Here is a 22,185-nt window from a genome sequence, read left to right as displayed (position 1 = left end):
CTTCAGGAAACCTGATAAATACATGCGACAGGTCATTCTAAGCAAGCATGCAAAGTTTTAGGGAGATCGGACCTCAGCTGGCGCTGTAACGATCATAAATGTAAAAAAAAAAACCATAATATTTCTGTCAAATTACTTGTATTTGCCAAAAATGCTGTGTAAAATAATTGATTTAATTGGTTACAGGCTTGCTAAATATGTAGTATCTTTTTTTTAATATATATGCTATGCTTAAATGGTTTAAAGAGCTTGAACCCTGGTAATTGCTGCTTGCAGCTATATTTATTATTATTATTATTATTAATATATAGATTAATAAAGAATGTATATGTTGAATTTATGGAAGTTAATTCAGTAATATTCATAAACATGGGAATGTGGCTACATGCTTTTCTCCAGTATATATATCAAATCGATTCAAGCGAGCAAAAAAGTAATTAAAAATAATATGTTATAATGTGTACTATTATTATATACATTATTATTGTTATTACTACTGTTTTTATATTATTGATGTTTTTAATTGTTTCTGTTACACAGCCCTTTTCATTTAACTTGCATGTAACTCATCAAATATTAAATAATTAGGATCCATGCTGTACCAGAGCAAACATATGTACAGACTAATTCCATTTAAGAAAGTGTACTGTTATTTTCATCATAAGGTGTTTTTTTTAATGATTACGTTAGACTGCACAATATGTCTTCGTGTTTGGTGTCTGAAATTGTCATTTGGCAGGTGTTGTGAGATGAATAATCCAGTAATCAGTAGAGCTGCGTCCTTCCACTTTTACATAATTGAAAGTAAGCTCTATCACAACAAACAGCTAACACCTGTCAAAGCCAATGAGCAGCTGTGACGTTGACGGTGAATGCTTATTATATATTTATATTAACGCTCAGAAACAGTTACGTTGTCAAACCTATTGTATGTTGCTTCTGTTGTTTCATGCTTTTACATCATGCTTTAATTCACCTGATTATTCTCACAATAACTCTTGTCATTCTGATCTGTTTCAGCTCCACAGGTAAACATGACAGATACGATGTTTGGCAGTGAGAACCAGCACTGGGTCTGTCCCAATGACAGACAACTAGCGCTTAGAGCAAAGTAAGTTTTAGTTTGTCTGTTTGTTTGAAATCTGTTGCGCAAATTGGATTTCAGCATGTCTTTCTTCAGATCACCCAATGTATTGAGTGTGTTGAAAAAGACAATAATATTGAGTGATATCTGATGGATGATTTTTCTTTTCTCTGTGTGTTTGTACTCCATGTAGGTTACATACAGGTTGGTCCATCCACACGTTTCAGTCAGAGAGACAAAGGAAAGCTCAGACACTTGAGAAAAGAGAGCTGGATCTCATCATGAGTGTCATTCACCGCGCTGAGCAGCTCGAGCTCATTGAGCAACAACGGATTGGGTAAGACTTTATCAGTCTGCATCACATTTATGCTTTTTCATGCCTGTTTTTGCTTTGTCACACAGTGTCCGGTCAGAAAAACACTTCAAATCTGATGTGTGATGTTGAGTCTGAATTTAATGGATTTATAGTGTGATAGTTTAAGATCTCATATATAATATATTATCAAATGTTATATTTCTGTAAAAAAATACATTGTCTTGTTGCCTTCATGAATTTAACTAAAATATTTTAAACAAGATTTCTAATTTTAAATATATTTTAAAATGTAATTTATTTCTGTGATGAAAGCTGAATTTCCAGCAGTCATTACTCTTGTCTTCAGTGTCACATAATATGTCAGAAATCATTCTAATTTGCTGATTCGAAGCTCATGAAATTTTTTTTATACTATGATAGACCATAAGGTTTCACAGCAGATGTACTTAAGTTGATACTGTGTTCCTTATGTAAAGATGTGACACGTTTTTTTTTTTTTTTTTAACATTAAAATCTGTGTGCGTGTGTATATTTTTTTTTTTTTTTTTTTTTTTTTAGGCGTCTAGTGGAGCGTCTGGAGAACATGAGGAGATCTGCTGTGGGAAACGGCCTGTCACAGTGTCTGCTGTGTGGAGAGGTGTTTGGTCTGCTGAGCTCTCCGTCCGTTCTCTGTTTGGACTGCTGCATGGTACAAACTGCTTTAAATTTTCTCTACCCTTCACACTCACCTCTTTGCTCTTGCAAGTACGCTTAGTCATGTAGTAACAATCTATGGGCTCATGCAGTAATTCTAAGACTCCACATAGTGGCAGCAAAGATCTGTACATTTAAAGACAGTCTGAAAGTCCAATAAGCATTCTTTGCTTACAGAAAATGTGTATACTGTGCACAAAAAAGTTATATAAAACCCTCAAATTTGATATGTTTTTGGAATGGTGGATTTGGATTTATGATTAAATTAAAGTCTGTGGTTAACATTACAAAAGACCAGGGTGTGATGAACCTTGTTATTTTTACATTGTTTTATTAGTCATTTAGGTTTTTCTTTACAATAGAAGTAATTGCAAAGTTTGTGCCCCTGTTATATCACTTGTTCAGTTTAGAACTGGTAGAAAAGAATATAATGCAGAGCTGTCACTAACGATTGGTAATCAGGTAATCGGTTGATTATTCTGCTGATTAATTGAGTAATCTGATATATATATATATATATATATATATATATATATATCAGATTACTCAATTAATCAGCAGAATATATATAGGTATATAGATATATATAGATATATACACACACACATACAGTCAAGCCTGAAATTATTCATACCCCTGGCAAATTCTGACATAAAGTTACTTTTTTTCAACCAGCAAGTTTTTTTTTTATTAGAAATGACGTCTCCCAGAAGATAAGATGATGTACAACTCTTATTTACATTTGAGCAAAAAGTGGCATGTCCAAAATGATTCATACCCTTCTTAATAATCAACAGAAAAGCCTTTATTGTCTTTTTCAGCAATCAAATGCTTCCTATAATTGCTGACCAGCTTTTTGCATGTCTCCACTGGTATTTTTGCCCAAACAATGAGCTCCAACTCTTTCAGGTTGGAGGGTCTCCTTGCCATCACCCTGATCTTTAGCTCCCTCCACAGATTCTCAATTGGTCAGTCAGGACTCTGGCTGGGCCACTGCAAAACGTTAGTGTTTTTGTCTGCTAACCATTTCTTCACCCCTTTTGCTGTGTGTTTTGGGTCATTGTTGTGCTGAAATGTCTACTGGTACCCAAGGCCAAGTTTTTCTGCAGACTGCCTGATTGCCTGACTGTTCAGAATTTTGATGTATTGCTCCTTTTTCATGGTGCCATTTACTATGATTAGGTTCCCACCACCATGTTTGACAGTGGGGATGGTGTTCTTAGGGTTGAAGGCTTCTCCTTTTTTCCGCCAAATGAAGGTTACATCATTGTGGCCAAACATTTCAATTTTTTTTTCATCTGACCATAAAACAGAAGACTAGAAGTCGTCTTCTTTGTCCAGATGAGCATTTGCAAAAACCTAGCAGGCTTTTGTGTGTCTTATCTGAAGAAGTGGTGTCCTCCTTGGTCTGCGTCCGTGGAACTCAGTGGTGTGCAGTGTCCGTTGGACTGTCTGCCTTGAGTTGTTGCCACTAGCAGAGCCCAGATTCATCAAGATGGCCTTGGTGGTGATTCTTGGATTCTTTTTTACCTCTCTCACTATCCTCCTGGCTAGCACAGGTGTCACTTTTGGCTTTCTGACCACGTCTTCTGAGATTTTTCACAGTGCGGAAAGTCTTGTATTTTTTAATAATACTTTGCAATTTTTTACCACGAGAGCTTGGACCATTTGGAATGGTATCGAACTTTGGATTTTCCCATAGACTGTGACAGTTTGCAAAGGGTATGAATAATTTTGGACATGCCACTTTTTGTTCAAATGTAAACAAAAGCTGAAAAATATTTTTTTCCACAATGATGCCTCTTGTACATTGTCTTATTATCTTTTGGGAGAAGCCTGTGTCATTTCTGGTTAAAAAAACTTGTTGGTTGAATAAAAATAACTTTAATTCAGGCTTGACTGTATATACTACTAAAATTAGTTTGATGTAATAAAATAGACCTAAGTGAACAATAGCCTTTAAAGTTGCTTAAAATACATATACATTTGTGCTCGTAAGTTTACATACCCCTTGCAGAATATGCTACAGATGTTTATATATTCTTTTGGTTTCCCAGCAGTATCTGCATATTTGAACCATTTCCAAAAGTGTATGTATGACTTTGAGATCCATCTTTTCACACTGAGGACAATTGAGGGACTCATATATAATTATTATACAAAAGATGAAGACATTCACTGGTGCCCAAGAAAGCAACACAATGCATTAAGAGCCAGGGGGTGTAAACTTTTTGAATTGTAGGACCAGGGTAAATTGTGATTTATGCTGCATTATTTGCTTCCTAAATATACTTATTGGTGCATTGGTTCTTTTTTTTTTTTTTGTTCCTTTTGGTTACAAGTGGCTAATCTTACCCCACATTCAACATTCTGGAGGAAAAAAATGCTTGACATAATAGATTTGTATTTTTTTACATTAGTTGTCATAGTTTAATCATATCCTTTGGGTTTAAATGGAATTTATTTGTAAAGAGAATATTTTATACATAAACGTTTTATTTTGCGTAGAATTGTCTAGAAAGGAGCTAAAGAAAATCATTTAATCCCAGTCTCTTACTTTTAAGAGAACATGATTGGTTTAACACCACCTTTCAAAAAATTGGATCCAGGAAGATTTTCTTTTTTTGAAAGAAGTTCAGTTCATGAAAAAGAATACGCTTATTCATCAAGGATGCATTAAATCAAAAGTGACAGTAAATGTTCTTTTGAACTTTCTATTAATACATTCTATTCAGATACATTCTTGAGCAGCAAATCTTAATGATTTCTGAAGGATCACGTGACAATGAAGACTGCAGAAATGGCTGCTTACAATTCCGCTTTGCCATCAAAACGGTTTTCTATTTTAATATATTTTAAAAAAGCTATTTTAAATTGTAACAGCAATATTACACTATACAATATTGCAGTTTTATAATTGTATTTGATCAAATAAATGCCGTCTTTGTGAGCTGGAAGGGTGTGACTTTACATGATGATTTATGTTTGAGTTATGACAGTGTGTAATTTATGTTGTAAGGTAGGATGATAAATGAAAAATGGGCCTCAGACCTTGTAATACCAAAATACAACACTGCTATTCTTAAAAAAAGTCTGAGCAAACTCCAACCTAATAGGTTGGCCTACAAATAGCTGACATGATAGAGCAGCTGTATTGTAGTATGCTTAAATACATATCTCAAATATAATATTGCTAAATATAGCTTGCTATTGCAAATATTGATTTAACTTAGTTTTCAGTGTGACCACAAGGGGGCAGTGTGTAACTGAAACACTGTTTAGTATACTGATACTGCTCATGAGACATGAGATACTTTTCACTGAACTTTGGGATTACAGTTAGTAGTTTACTTGGAGACAGACACACACTGTGTCTTGACACAGGACTAAGGAGTGCTAAAGACTGAATGAGGTCCTTAACAGCAGGTCTGTGCCAGTGAGGACAGAGCATCTGTTACAGAAACCCTGCGCTCACATCACTCCTGCTCTCTCATGACCTGTGATCATTCTCAACAGCTGCTGTTTCTAGACCTCGCTGGATTTACAATGGCTTTTCAACATGCAGGGAAATTAATGAATTGATTAGTATTATTATTAGATTGGTAATGTGTCTGTGTTCATTCAAAATATGACCATCTGTGTAATAGACTGTGTTGATCATATAACATATGGAATCTGATAATCGGTTATTGCAGAAATGATCAGATCTAAGTATTTGACCCCTTCACAAAACATGACGTGGTACTTGGTGGCACAACCCTTTGTTGACGATCACAGAGGTCAGACGGTTTTTGTAGGTGGCCACAAGGTTTATACACATCTCACTCCTCTTTGCAGATCCTTTCCAAGTCATTAATGTTTTGAGGCTGATGTTTGGCAACTCGAACCTTTAGCTCCCTTCACAGATTTTCTATTGGATTAAGGTGTTTTGGGTCTTTGTCATCCTGGAATATCCATTCACGACATATTTTCAATGCCCTGGCTGAGGGAAGGTTGTTCTCACCCAAGATTTGACAGTACATGGCTACGTCCATTGTCCCTTTGATGTGGTGCAATTGTCTTGTCACCTCAGCAGAAAAACACCACCAATCCTCCATGTTTGACGGTTGGGATGTTGTTCTTTGGGTCATAGGCAGCGTTCCTCCTTTTCCAAACACGGTGAGTTGAGTTGATGCCAAAGAGCTAAGGTTTGGTCTCATCTGACCACAACACTTTTACCCAGTTCTCCTCTGAATCATTCAGATGTTTATTCACAAACTTCAGATGGGCCTGTACATGTTCTTTCTTGAGCAGGGGGACCTTTCGGGCGCTGCAGGATTTCAGTCCTTCACGTCGTAGTGTGTTACCGATTGTTTTCTTGGTGACTATGGTCCCAGCTGCCTTGAGATCATTGACAAGATCCCCTCATGTAGTTCTGGGCTGATTCCTCACCATTCTTATGATCATTGAAACTCCATGAGGTATGATCTTGCTTGGAGCCCTAGACAGAGGGAGACTGACAGTTATTTTGTGTTTCTTCCTTTTGCGAATAATCACACCAGTTGTTATCACCTTCTCACCCTACTGCTTGGTGATGGTCTTGTAGCCATTTCAGCCTTGTGTAGGTCTACAATCTTGTCCCTGGCATCCTTGGACAGATGTTTGGTCTTGGCCATGGTGGAGAGTTTGGAATAAAAAGACACCTGGGAGCCAGAAATCTTGCTGATTAATAGGGGATCAAATACTTATTTCACTCATTAAAATGCAAATCAATGTATACATTTTTTAAATGTTTTTCTGGATTTTTTTGTTGTTGTTGTTATTCTGTCTTTCACTGTTAAAATAAACCTACCATTAAAATTATAGACTGATCATTTCTTTTGTTAGTGCGCAAATGTACAAAATCAGCAGGGGATCAAATAATTTTTTCCCTCACTGTAAACCATTGCGTCGCAAAATGATTCACTGTTTTGAAACGCTCCAGTCGGATCACGTATCGCAAATAATTTGATTCAGATCGATACTTCGAATCAGGTTCATTAATCATTCAGTGAATAAATGATTCTGATTCAGTCCTGATCTGAAATGATGGATCACAAATCATTTGGTTTAGATTGGAACTTTGCATATCATTTTATTATTATATATATTTTTAGTCTATTTATCTTTTCTTTTTAGAATTCAAAAGATAAGACATTGTTTGATGAGTAAGATTACTAATAACAGTCAATATGCTAGTAACATGCATATCATGCAAATTGTATTGGATTTTATCAGCCATTGCATTGGTTATCTGTCGTGACATTAAAATAATTGTCAGTATTAGCTTCTTAAATTGATAGTTCGCCCAAAAATTAAAAAAAAATGCCCCATGATTTACTAATTTTCAAGCCATCTTAGCTGTATATGACTTTCTTCTTTTAGGTGATTAAAGTCGGGGTTATATTAAAAAATGTCCTGGCTCTTCCATGTTTTATAATAAATGGCTGTTGAGATTTTGAAGTACAGTAAAGTGCATCCATCCATCATAAAAAGTAATCCAAAGCAAAAAAAAAAAAAAAGCAATCTTCAAGCAAAAAAAAAAAAAAGTTCTAAACTCATGCCATTGGTTTAGACTGACAGAAGGCCGCCCCTAAGCTTTCTGATTGGCCAAGACATGCGTGCCACAATCAGATGAATTTTTTCCATTTAGAGAGCCTGGAGCTGTCACAGAGTAAGGTGTGATTTCTCAAGACACCCATTTCAGTGATACCTGTCAAGCAGTAGAGACATTTTATGTGTGGTATTAAACCGCTTACAGCTGCTTTAAAGGTGGCTCTCACTCACAGAGGGATCTTTAGAAGTATTTAACGGAAATTGAAGAGATTTTTTTTGTGCCCTCTCACTCACATTCTGTCTGTTCTTCTCTCGTTCACTCCATCTCAAAGCAATTTAAGTATATGGAAGTTCTGCTAAAACTAAATTACAGGCACTTCAGTCTAGTGTTTGTCTTCTATTACATAAAGCCTTATTAAAGGTTCTTTCTCTTTTCTCATTACAACAGCGTATCCCAGCCCTCACCTTCAAATTGATTCTTAAAAACCAAGGCGTCAGAGTCCACACTAATATCTCCCCCCTGTAATTTAATTTATTTTAGTGTGGAGAGGGATGATGCTTTTACAATCAGCACAACTGCAGGGTGGGCACGTTTCTGCTTTCACACATTAAAAAAAGGCATTGCCAATGATAATGCAGGTAAATGTACAAAATCAAACTTAAGTTAAAAAAACAGATTAAATAACAGTGGCATGTTTTTTTTTTTTTTTTTTGAGCAAAAAATGCTGACCTGTCATTAGATGGAAGATGAAATTGTTAAACCTAAAACACATATTTATAATCATAGCAGAAAAACACAGTGTGACATTCATTTTCCTAACTTGTTTCTTCACACACATTCAAATATACTTTCCATAAAGATTCTAATTAGATTTTTTTTGTCTTTTTAGCTAAATAAAATTGTTCACACTTGAAATAAGAGGAAAAAAAGCACACATATAGTTGAGGTCAAAACTTTACATACACCTTGCAGAATCTGCAAAATATTAATTATTTTACCAAAACAACAGGGATCCTACAAAATGCATGTTTTTTATTTAGTAGTGACCTGAATAAGATATTTCAGATAAAAGATGTTTACATATAGTCCACAAGAGAAAATAATAGTTGAATTAATAAATATGACCCTGTTCAAAAGTTTACGTACACTTGATTATTAATACTGTTTTTACCTGAATGATCCACAGCTGCCACACTTTGTTTTGTGATAGTTGTTCATTAGTTCCTTGTTTGTTCTAAACAAAACCCTTCAGGTCCCACAAATTCTTTGGTTTTTCAGCATTTTGACTGCAATGATTTTGAGATCCAACAATGACTGCATGATTTTGAGATCCATCTTTTCACACTGGGACTCCTGAGGGACTCAAATGCAACCATTACAGAAGGCTCAAACGCTCACTGATGCTTTAGAAGGAAAAAGAGTGCATTAAGAGCAGGGAGTGTAAACTTTTGAACAAAATGAAGTGTTCACATTTTTCTTATTTTGCATAAATATTTTTTATTTAGTACTGACCTTCAGAAGCTACATAAGATACTTACATGTTTCCCAAAAGACTAGATAAGTGACATTTAATTTACCCTGATCTACAAATTCAAAAAGTTTTCATCCCTGGCTCTTAATGCATTGTGTTTCCTTTTGAAGCATCAATGAGCGTGTATAGATAAACTGCTTCAACTCTTATGTTGGTGGGTTTCCTCCTGTAAACTGCTTGTTTCAGGTCCTTCCACAGTATTTCAATTGAGTTAAGGTCAGGTCTTTGACTCGGTTATTCCAAAACATTTAACTTTGTTTTTCTTTAACCATTCTTTGGTAGAATGACTGTGTGTTTGGAGGCGATGTTTTGCTGCATGACCTGCTTTCTCCTAAGATTCAACTCTCAGACAGATGTCCTCACATTTTCCTTTAGAATTTTCTGGTATAATTCAGAATTCATTGTTCCATCAATAATGGCTGTTCAGTGTTCTTCTGATGGTGGACTCATGAACGTTAATGTGAGAAAGGCCTTTACTTGCTAAAAAGTTACCCTGAGGTTCTTTGCAACAGACTATTACACGTCTTGTTTCTGAGTGATCTTTGTTGGTCGACCCTTTCTGGGGAGGGTAACAATGGTCTTAAATTTGCCCCATTTGTACACAGTTTGTCTGACTGTGGATTTGTGGAGTCCAACTCTTTAGAGATGGTTTTGTCACATTCCCAGCCTGATGAGCAACAACAGCTCTTTTTCTGATGTCCTCAGAGCTCTCCTTTGTTTGTGCTATGATTCACTTCCACAAACATGATTAGACTTTGATAGATCCCTGTTCTTAAAATAAAACAGGGCACGCACTGACACCTGAGAGTCATCCCATTGATTAAAAACACCTCTGAACAGATGGACTAATTTTGCCTTCAAATTAACTGCTAATCCTGCAGATCCTCACATACCTTGCCACTCACAGATATGTAGTATTAGATAATTTTTCTGAATAAATAAATTATTGGTAATTAAAGTATATGTTTTCATCTCATTTGTTTGATTAGGGTATCTTTGTCAACTTTCAAAACCTGCGTAAAAATCTAATGATCTTTTGGGTGTTATGTGTGTTTGTATTTCAGAAGGTGTGCACTAAGTGTGGAATCGAGACTACAGGAAGTCAAAAAAGGGCTCAGTGGCTTTGCAAGATCTGCAGTGAACGGAGAGAGGTAAAGTACCACGCGTGTTTTAACTTAAAACTAATCAACCGCATTTGTGCTTATAAATTAGTTTTTGTTCAGATGTGAGAACTCAGGGGTGGAATACTAATAATAGAATAAGAAATCTAGTTCCAGAGGATCACATTTCTATACTGATAACCAACACCATCTCTGACAGACTGCCTACAGTCTGCCCACATTCTGTTCACTGACCATCTGATGCATATTACAAACAAAACAGAAAATCTTAAAAGTCCAATCAGACTTCCTGGCTGCACTTCAACTTGGGACTCCAGGTGCACAGGTTTCTATCAGTCCGCCAGGCAACTAAATTGGGTTTAAAATGCACTGGTTTAATACAATGGAGAGTGTATGAGGAAGAACTAATTACTGAAAATGGCAAATTTTGCCAGGTTTGTGGCTTCACATCCGTTGACGTTAATCAAATAGTTTCTCACTCTTGAAACAAGCAGTTATTTTCCAAAATAACCTAAAGTTACCTTTTGCATCATTTCTGTTTTATTATTTGTACTTTTTAAGCCTATTTGTGCCAGCTTATGTTCCTACATCATGACGACTTTCAACAGCAGAGTAACACAAGTGAAAAGATGCTTGACAAAGGCTATGACACCAATAATGAGATAAGTAATGAGTAGTCACAGTAAGGTGAATCAGGCGGTATTGTTTGTGGTCAGACTGATGATGTACTGTTGGACATTAATAAGAAAATCTCATCTCTTTTCAGAAGGCTAGCGCTTCGACTCCAAGCTTGTGGAGAAATTAAATTGCTGCTTCTCCGTTGATTGGAGTTTGTGTGTGTGTGTGTGTGTGTGTGTGTGTGTGTGTGTGTGTGTGTGTGTGTGTGTGTGTGTGTGTGTGTGTGGTTCAGGGTCATCATGAAAGGAGGAGATGAAAGAGGAATCATTTAGCCTTCCAACCTCAGACAGTTCAAAACCGCAGGCAGACTGTAATGCAGCCTGAAACATTTAGTATGCTCATGTTGAGTACATTAAAAATCAATAAATGCAAATGGCTGATTTAAGTTTAAATTATGCTCTAAAAATAGAACCACAATTCAGTTTGTATGGTTGTCATCTCTGTTGGAGGCTGAGTACTGCAGTTTTCACAAATATTGCATATTCCATAAAGTTTTTTTTTCATGTGGAACTATAAAAACATAGTGTACAGTTCATTTTCAGTTCAACAGAACTGGAGTTTTTGATGCACTGCTGTGAAAAAAATGGGCCCCATTTCAACCCAGAGCTGCAAAAGGTGATAGAGGCTCTGTGAGCAAGACAGCTGCTGGCAAACTGTCTTATCATGGGTTAGGCAGATAATAGAGGCTTGTTGTCAAAATGACTGTTTCTTACTGGATTTAGAGACAGTTTTGACACTTCCGTCACTGCTTTCCTGTTAAAGGAGCGCGCTAGGTTTGCAATTGAGACATTGTCTACTTTTCTTTATTCGCTTTTTTTCTTTGGGAGACATGACTTCTTCTTGTTTTGCGTCACCTCAGGCTTTGCTTACAGTTTCACTAGGGATGCACGATATGTATCGGTCGATAACTTGCGCGTTTTGTCAGTAAAGCCGGTTCTGTAATCAGCGGTAAATGCCATCAGGTGAGTGATTTCACGTTGAGCCGTATATACTACACACAGCCGTTGTTTACAGACGAGCTGCGCACATTCACACTGATAATGAACATTGCTATGCGCAGCTCGTCGGTAAACAACGGCTGTGTGTAGTATATACGGCTCAACGTGAAATCACTCACCTGATGGCATTTACCGCTGATTACAGAACCGGCTTTACTGACAAAACGCGCAAGCTTTATCGACCGATTGGTATCGGTGCATCCCTAATTTTCACTCTTTGGTCTTAGAAATTCTGTCTGTAGCAGTGTTGGTATTTGATAGTTCAATCAAAAATGAAAACTGTGTCAATTTAATCACCCTCATGGCTTTCCAAACCTATATGATAAAAGAAAAACAAACATTAGCTATGTTTCCATTAGGACTTGGCGATACGGCCCAAAAATGTTCATAATAAAATTTTTCATATCAGTCGATATCAATAATCATCATGATCAATTTCAAATCTTTATTTCTGTCAAGTTTGAAGGATTTTTTTCTTCTAAGTGAAGTTGTAAAAAACAGACTAATTGTGGTTTTAAACTACTCTTTAGGGTCAGAACATGACAAATTCTTTACACATTTTTCCTTATATAAAAATAAATATCGTAATAGAAAAATTTACTTTTTAGTTTCTGGATGTTCTAATGAGTGATATTATTTTATGTTATTATTTTTTATTATCAAAACATATAAAAATGAGGTTTTTACAGATGTTTTTGTAAAATGTAATTATTCTGACTGTTTGAGTTTGAGTAAAATTAACAATTGGTTTTTCATAGTAGCATACATTTAGATCATGATAACCACAAACCACATACAAAGCACCTCAATACCATGGTAAAAATATGACATATGGTTTTTACATATTTGTATGAAAAACTGTAATCTAAATACATTAAGTATAAATGCAATTTAGCTTAATCACAAAAATACTGAAATTACATTCTATTACTCCTTTAATACAGTTAATACATGTCTACAATAGTAATATAATAAAATTTGATATGAATATCCTGCATTTCTGCCACAATACGATACAATACAATGCAGTTAGTGTTACTACAGTAAATCCATTGTAAATGTTGTTGATTTGTAGATTGAAAAGCTTTCTGACTGTATTGTTGCACACAGTGTTTCTCCTGTTTTGTCAGCGCTGTTTTATCTGACTTTAAACTAGTTTAAATCCCAATGCTCATTTTTGTTCATCACTGAATTCAAGCACTCTGGATCTCAAAGCGCTGTTTAGTGGTCACGTGACTGAGATTTATCAGTAAGCTCACACTGCACTGCCGTTTGAACTTTAAGCCAAGCGGATAGATGCTCCGTGTTCAAATGAGTATTGCTAACTTGTTTCGCTTTTGGCACATAGACATTATATCCAACCTTTATCGAACTGTTGTTGTTGTTGTTTTATCGAGGAAAATTATATTACGCTAATTAGTGTTATCGTTTTATTGCCCAGCCCTAGTTTCTATCTAAAGCAATGAGTTATGCGCAAAATTGGTATGTTGCATAAAACATTTGCGAATAAAGCATCATTTCCATCTAGTCAGTTGTAGAGAACAAAATCGTAGCTTCCTGATAAACGTTATGATGTTATCGTCTGTTTGGTTACCCAATCCTGTGACAGGTGGTGTTCTTGGAGGTGATATACCAAATCATTTTGATGAAGAACACTGGTTCAGACATTTCAAAATGATTAAAACAACATTTGAAATGGTGTGTAATGAGAATCCATCCGCTGGTTAGTCCAGTTATCCAGTTGTCATATCTGTTGAGGCAAAGACATGTGAGTTTTGTTGATGCACTTCAAGGTATTTATTTGGTAAATGTGTTTCTATTGTAGTTTATGCACGTTTTCATATTGGATAAAAAAAAAAACTTACTCAGTTACGCAAATAAGCCTTATCCCAAAAAAAATAAAAGTTTTGGAACAATATGAGAATGAGTAAATGATTACAGAGTTTTCTGTGAATTATCCTTTTAAAGGGGACATTGGATGCCCATTTTCCAAGTTGGTATGCTTGTTTAGGGTCTTCATGATAGGGTTGTGCCGATAGACGTTAGTAGTGTATCTACGATGTTGCCTGTTTCTGATGCCTTTGACAATAGCAAGACGATTATTATTATTATTATTATCCATCAAAAAGGCGCCTAACTTTAGCAGTGCAGTGCGGAGAGGTGTTCTAGGATGCTTCAAAAACTTGCCGTGTTATAAACACAAGCATTGACTATAGTGGCCGCGTCGGAGCCGTAACATGCCGCAGACGTGTGCAGTGAAAATGGAAGAGATTTATTCATCATACAGTGTAGATAGCTTAACTGATTATAATCATATATAATTAATAATAATTAATCATATTTATCCAGCATTGCACAGTCATTAGGATAACAGAGGTAGTAAAATGTGGTTTAGGCTGAAATAAACAAATACGATATATCAGAATCCGTCTGTATATAATAAATATAAGCATTCATCTCAGTAAATGGCGCTAAACATACGCATGTGAATTACACGCACATCGCTTCTCCACATTTTATATCAGGGGTGGGCAAACTTTTTGACTCGAGGGCCACATCAAGTTTTCCACATTAAGTGAGGGGCCGCATAATTAGTTTATGACAAATGAAGCTTATTATTTTTGTTTTAAATTCCAAATTGACACTCACTTACTAATGTACTGTAGCCTATGTATACTTGTACATACATGGCTTCTCTTTTTTTTTTTTTATGAGCACTTTATGACACAGGTAAGTTGCATTATTTGCATATATATTAAGTCGATTGATGTATAAGACACATTTTACAATTTCATTTAGAAATAATGTAAAATAAACGAAACGTTTACAAACATTAGAAACATGTATAGATATTCCCCCTTGCTCCAAAAAAAATCCCATAAATTTAGCAGTGTTCAATGAAACTAGCGGCATGGTTGCAGGAAAATTTACAGTGAAATTACAGTGTCTGTGAGCAGGAGGATAACACTGGCATTTGTTCTCCTACTGGAAAGTCTACAGACACAAGTAACTTATTTATAATTGTGGCAGTTTTGTAGGGTGTATATTTTGACTTTTTATTTTGTATTTGCTGTGTGGCTTGGATGCGGCGTCCGTCAAATCTAGACTAGGCGCCTATCTTTAGCGCAGCAGCGTGGAGACCCGGGTTGAAACAAGTTCGCCATCCACGGCGTGACTACAGTGGCCACGTCGGAGTGGTGCAACGGTGTAAATCAGGGGTTATATACCACATTACAGGCTACAGTGCCATCTATTGAATTTTACCGATATTGCATCAAATTAGCCATTCTGGACCAACTGCCCTCCAGCGGATGAAAACTCCCATAGTTTTCCCACCTCTGCAGATTCTTATAATTTTTTAGAAATCCCTTGCGGGCCGCCACAGGACTGATAGCGTGCTGCAGATGGATATGAAACTTGAGTATATCACTCAACACTACTTCATGAAATATCTGCAACATACTTTGGTTAAAATAACTCCATGGTCGTGTAAAACAACTTTTTTTTTTTTTTTTTTTTTACCTTGTCAAAAATAGCTCCGTTCACAGCGATCCGTTTCGGTGCATGCTCTTTAAATGATAATGAGCTACTGCTCACCCTACCCCTCTGTTACGTTTTTTTTGTGTATTTGGTGGCGCCATCAAAAACAAAACTAATCCACTGCGTCGTCAGTGGCTCTAATGTCTGGAGAAAATAAAAACTCTTGTGTTCACTTTTACATCCAACTATAAAACACCTGCACTGCTTACGAGGCATTGTTGTCGCTACAGCTGCTCAAAGGTGGAGAATATGGCGGCCAGTGTACAACTGGCTGACGGCAGAAATATGCTAATACGGGACAGTCCGTCAACAGTCTGTCAGAACGAAAAATCAAAACAGGTTGATAATTGAGATGGTTTATTTTTTTGGGGGGTTTAAAAAATGGATTGAATGGCTTTTTATCTTTGTGTCCACAGACATTTATATGCAAACACCATGTAAAAGTGAATTTTGCATTCAATGTTCCGTTTAAGAATTTGAACAAACCCATATATAAAATGGCAATGTGTAGTCTTCCCATTTAGTCTATAGACATGAATGATATCTGAAATCTTGCAGCTTGTTGTTAAAAGGTCTGATATTACTTTTCCAAACATTTGGCCTTGTAATTTGTTTTTCACCCTGCAGATAAAACACTAAAATCTCATAGACTTTAAATCAATGAGTGATATCTGTAGACCAGAATAGAGACTTGGGATGGCCAGTAAGCAACCACATAGCAATGACCCAGAACAACCTAGCAACCACATACAAACATGAACAAATCACTCAGAATACATTAGTGTTTGTGTAGTAACGTCCTTGAAACCAGGTTTGAACGGACACTGTGCACATTATCTTCATGTTATTTTCTACTGCAAATAAGAACAGATTTAAAAAGTTGCTTTCTGTGTTTCATTTTAAAGAAAGCAAATAGATCCATAGCTCCCAATGTATGTTTCCATAAGACTTTGAAAAGGTCAAGGAAAGATCCATTTACAGAAGTAATGAAATGTGTGATTGAGGTTTGATAGGATTTGTGTCTCGTCCAACTGCAGTCACATAGTCCATAGTTTCATTTAATATAAATCCTGTACTCTGTAAAAATGGCAAAACTCTTTGCATAAAACTTGATCTGATGGAAAAAAAAAACATTGGAGCAGTAATGTATAAAAGAAGGATGAAGGATCTAAAGCAATAGTTCACTTAATCTTTTATTATTTGTTCAACCTTGCGTTGTTACAAACATTTATTTTTATTTTTATTACAGTTCATGTTGACTATGAAGAAAAACAATTCTGTCATTTACCTACCCTCATATCATTCCAAACCTGTATGACTGGCTGACTTCTGTGGAACATAAATTACACATTGGAAAATGTATTTTGTTTTGTCCATAAAGTGAAAGTCAGTGGCCACCAAAACTGTTTGGTTACCAACATTCTTCAAAACATCTTTTGTTCCCCAGAGAAGAAAGTAAGTTATACAGTTTTAAAAATTACATGATGCATAATTGAAAATTATTTCAAATACATAATTTTCATTTTTACATTAACTATAGCTTTAAAATTTAAATCCTGTACCCTTATTGAACTGCTTTAACTCTATTTGGAAAAAGTCGGTTAGAAATTAGGCATCTTCTGTTTACCTCGAGCAGAGCTCAGAATTGGCGTGCACCTCGTCCTCATTACCCATGTCACAGAAATAACACATTGCCTTCCAGTGCAGAGCTCAGCTTCAGTGGTGCCCTCAGTGACCCCATCTCCTGTCACAGCTTGCTTAAGCACACTAACCTTCAGCGCTAATCACAGCACATCACAGCGCAATTAGCCACAGATGAGTGTTGTCAGACGCTCCTTCATCACCCTCTGTATTTAAAGCCCAGCAGGTAATATTGAGCAGTGAGATCGGTGAACGGCAGATAAGACGAATGGATGAAGACCGAGTAGGACATTGATAGGCTTCATGTGAGATCACTTATTAGCCTAAGGGTTTTACTTTAGTTCATGGTGTCCCAAAAAGCCTACTGCTACACATCACAGATAAGGGCAAGTTTCTGAATTTGTGTCGGGAGTGTGATGACATTGGCAAGACCCTGATTCAAGTTGAATTTACACTACCTTTCAAAAGATTTATTTAATGTTTTTGAAAGAAGTCTCTTACACTTTACAGTCTATATTAAGGAGAAGTTCACTTCCAGAACAAAAATGTACAGATAATTTACTCACCCCCTTCCCATCCAAGATGTTCATATCTGTCTTTCTACAGTTGTAAAGAAATTGTTTTTTGAGGAAAACATTTCAGAATTTCTCTCCATATGTGACCCTGGACCACAAAACCAGTCTTAAGTCGCTGGGGTATATTTGTAGCAATAGCCAAAAATACATTGTATGGGTCAAAATTATTGATTTTTCTTTTATGTCAAAAATCATTAGGAAATTAAGTAAAGATCATGTTACATTAAGATTTTTTGTAAAATTCCTACTGTAAACCTATCAAAATGTAATTTTTGATTAGTAATATGCATTGTTAAGAACTTAATTTGGACAACTTTAAAGGTGATTTTCTCAGTATTTTGATTTTTTTTTTTACTTCTATAGTGCCCCAAAGTTTAAATGCAGCTTCAAAGGGCATAAAACCATCCCAGCTGAGGAAGAAGGTCCTATCTAGCAAAATGATCAGTTATAAAAAAAAAAATGACAGTAGTAATTTAAGAGTAATTTAAGTTCCTTTTGGGGAACTGCCACAAAACGCGTATACGCGTTTGTCGACCCCAGGGGGTTAAACACGGAAAAAGACAGATTTTCATGATATGTTGCCTTTAAAACAAAGACATGGTTAGAGTAGCAGCTTTTTTGTAGATAATGAATGTTGGTTTCTTTTTTCATTTTATCTGGAAAGCACAAGGCCCACAGAGCATCCCCCCGCATCAATTCTGCATCCATCCGTTCGGCCTGTGTTGCTATCAGTTTACTACATGTTCTCTTCCCAGGACCTGCGGTTTTATCAGAGACTGTTAGTGTTATGCCGCCCCTCTGCCAGTGCAGCCCCTGCCCTCTCAGGTTAAACACACGGCCACAATAAACGCAGATGGCTAGAGCCCCGCTGAACCTGTCCCAAGAGGCTGAACTACAAGTCAGCTTTGTTTGAGATGCTCTTTCATCAACAGAAAATACTTTACCAACATAGGAGAGAGATTTACAGCATGTTCCAAGACTTATGTAAAAGCAATTTTGTACCCATTTAAAATCCCATCCATTTTCAAAGCCTCTTTTAAGTACATGCATATATGCTCTTCCCCCTTCTGAGATTTGTAACATTTTTACTCTATTAATATTATTTATATACAAATGTTATTGCATTATTTGATAAGGAGCCTTTTTATTCTTACACTATCATTGAAAAGTACAGTTGAGATTTATGAATACCTTATAGAATCTGCAAAATATTATTATTTTTTTAAATATTATTATTATAAATTATTTTACCAAAATAAGAGGGATCCTACAAAATGCATGTTTTTTTTTTAGTAGTGACCTGAATAAGATATTTCAGATAAAATGTTTACATATAGTCCACAAGAGAAAATAATAGGGATGTGCACGAGTACTCGATTAATCGATTACTCGAACCCATCACAGACGATCGAGCATGAAAATGACGATCGATTGGCTCTAAAAATGCATTTTTTTTTTTAAATTAAACTACTTTCATTCTTTCTGATTGGTTATGCTGGTATTTGGGCGGTAGTCTGATATTTGATTGGTTATGGCTGTGAGAAGTGACAAGACCGGAGCACAGAGCGAAAATGGCTTCTAATACACCCAGCGATCTCTGGCAACACTTTGAAAAACTTGACGAAAGAACAGTCAAGTGTAAGATGTGCAGCGCCACACTCATCTACAACTCCACAACCAGTTCGATGCGTTACCATCTTGCACATAAACACAAAAAAGCAGATGATTCCGATGCCACTACCAGTCAGACGAGGATAAGAGATTTCACAGAAATGCGACAAAGGCAGGGCAGAGAAGATGACTCAGCTAATAGCAGAAATGACAGCAGAAGACTTGTTGCTTACTCGTTTTGTTGAAGGTGAAGGTTTTTAACGTTTAATGAATTACGTTGAGCCCCACTATACTGTCCTATCGCGCAAAACGGTCACTGCAAGGATTGATTCTCTATACCCGGGGTCGTTCTTGCAGACCGTGAAAGCTTTTGACATAATTAAATAAAAAAAATGCCGAACACTAATTTCTAATAACAAAATTTATATCAAGCACACCAGGGTCAGCGTTTGGGTGCAATCTGCGGCGCAGTGATAAGAGCAGAGATCGGCGCATTGCGTACAGACAGATGTAGCTTTCAGTGAGTGAAAATGGAAAACGCATTATGTTGGGGTTACGCCGCAAAATATTGTAAATATATCTTTTTATTAGGGCTGCAACGATTAATCGAACGATGTTGTGAGGCGCGTTTAGTCAATGAAGCTGGTACTTAGTAGTAGTAAATGATTATTGATTAGTAGTAAATCCCCATCACGTGCGTTCAGCTGGAGCGGCAATTCAAACACCCCGCCGTAAATCACTGACAAGCCACGCCAAATCGCGCTGAAAATCGAATTCGATTTTGAGCGCGATTTGGCGTGGCTTGTCAGTGATTTACATGTAAATAAAAGACATGTAAATGTCTTTTATGTGAAATATAGTATATAGTAGTACTAAATAAAAAAATAAGATGCATTTTGTATGGTTCCTCTTATTTTGGTAAAATAATTAACATTTTGTAGATTTGGCAAGGTGTATGTAAACTTTTGAACTCAACTGTATAGTTAAATTCGGGTGCATATTTAAAAAATACAAAAACAGTAATATTATGAAATTAGATTATTACAAAATTTCCTGTGAAAGTTACTACTCAAGTCTTCAGTTTCGCGTGATCTTTCAGAAATCATTATAGTATGCTGATTTGCTGCACAAGAAACATTAATCTTATGTGTCCTTGCTGAATAAAAGTGTTCATTCATTTCTTAAAAAATAAAATCTTACTGGCCTTAGCTTTTGAATAGTAGTGTATGTTCAAGGTGAGTCTTTTCAGCTTTCTTTGTTTTTTATGCTCAGAAATGGCAGAGGTGTTCTGCAATTCATTGTTATACAGAAACTTAATTTCTCCCTCCTTCAGATTTATGTTCTCTTACGAACAACTTCCATCATGTGTCAAGAAATCACAGTGCTGATTATTGAGCTCCTACTCAGAATATGTAATCAGAGTTCAGCCCACACAGCTCTAGTCAGAGGTTTATATTCATAAGCCTTTATTGCTTCAGGAACTCTAGTGCTTTAGAAGACATCCTGAACTTCACAATGGTATTATATTCATTTTATCAACCAGTTATGTGTGACTTGATTTTGATCGAGAACAATAAATGGTTTAGTATTGTTGCAGAGCACACATGCTTGTGTCTTTCATTTGATTATACTGTAGCTGCTAATATCTGCAAACATTTCTAATGTTTGGTCACCTAACAGGTGGCAAGTTTAAACACAATCGTATAGCTTCAGAAGGTATAGCGTATTAGCCAATATGGTGTATTTTTTATGGTGTTTTTTGCCCCTTTTTAGTATCACAGCCCCTAGTCATTAATTACTCACCCACATGTCGTTCCAAACCTTCCTTCGTCTTTTGAACACAAATGAAGATGTTTTTGAAGAAAATTTGCATTCAAATGATAAACGAAAGTCTTACGGGTTTGGAACGACATAAGGGTGAGTAATTAATGAAATTTTCTTTTTCATTGGGTGAACTATTTCCTTAAGCTGTATGTACTGTAAAAATAGTTTTTGCTTAGTCAGAAAAAACTTTTTTTTTTTTAAAGGTTGAACTATTGAATATAGGGAAAGCTGACATAATAAAATATTAAAGTCAGTTTGAGCAATTTAAAATAGTAAACAGCAAGAACATGTTTTTGTGGTGATTGTTCAACTAAGAGTTTGCTCAGCATGCTCAGTTATCATGACATACAATTTTGTATTTCAGAAATAATGGATGTTTTGGTTATGTTTTTGATCATATTATTTTGTTGTAAGAAAACAGTGTAGAAAAGTACTTTGTGAACATTTAAAATAAGATGGTCAGTGACCTGTAGAGTGTCCGTGTTAAAGAAAATGATAAATATTTTAAAAATCTAGTTTAAGAACATGCCAAATTCTTATAAATGGACTTAATTGAAGTGCACATGTGAACATGTAAGTGTACATAATCATTATTTAAAAAAAATGAATGGATGAATCCATTTTAAACACTAACCATGTGCCTAATTAATAGAAAGTCATATAATTCAGAATTTAAGTTGATATCCCTTTAAGGAATTTTATCACAACTGTGAACTTAAATTCTTTTAATAAAGTCTTAATTCGCTGGGTGGATGGTGAGATACTAAATAAGCGCAAATTATTTTCTGATGAATCTAGATATACTATAATATACTTAAAGCACAAAACATAACTGTGCTGCATAATAATGCTTATCACAGTTTCACAGAGCGCATTCAAACCAGCCAGTGTGTCATGGGAAAGTGTGTTTGTCATAATTCAAAGAAATACGTTTGCTGTCGCATTTGTAAATTTCTGTCATTATAGAAACTGTTGACAGTTTCCTCCATGTCTTTGCC

The 22,185-nt window shown here is 35.8% G+C and overlaps 1 protein-coding gene across 1 annotated transcript in view; it reads left to right on the top strand.

The window, feature by feature from the left end:
- Positions 1 to 1,001: 1,001 nt before the first annotated feature.
- Positions 1,002 to 22,185, top strand: part of LOC141334337 (rab effector Noc2-like) — a 72,183-nt gene continuing 50,999 nt past the window's right edge. Inside the window, exons 1-4 of the mRNA XM_073839392.1 lie at positions 1,002 to 1,111; positions 1,278 to 1,421; positions 1,959 to 2,088; positions 10,264 to 10,350. Of these exons, the coding sequence (XP_073695493.1) occupies positions 1,035 to 1,111; positions 1,278 to 1,421; positions 1,959 to 2,088; positions 10,264 to 10,350 (438 nt within the window). The 5' untranslated portion in view covers positions 1,002 to 1,034. The remainder of the gene's footprint in view (positions 1,112 to 1,277; positions 1,422 to 1,958; positions 2,089 to 10,263; positions 10,351 to 22,185) is intronic.

Source organism: Garra rufa, chromosome 5, assembly GCF_049309525.1.
Source record: "Garra rufa chromosome 5, GarRuf1.0, whole genome shotgun sequence".
Lineage (NCBI taxonomy): Eukaryota > Metazoa > Chordata > Actinopteri > Cypriniformes > Cyprinidae > Garra > Garra rufa.
The sequence above is the reverse complement of the archived record's forward strand: the minus strand, read 5'-3'. Positions and strand labels throughout refer to the sequence as shown.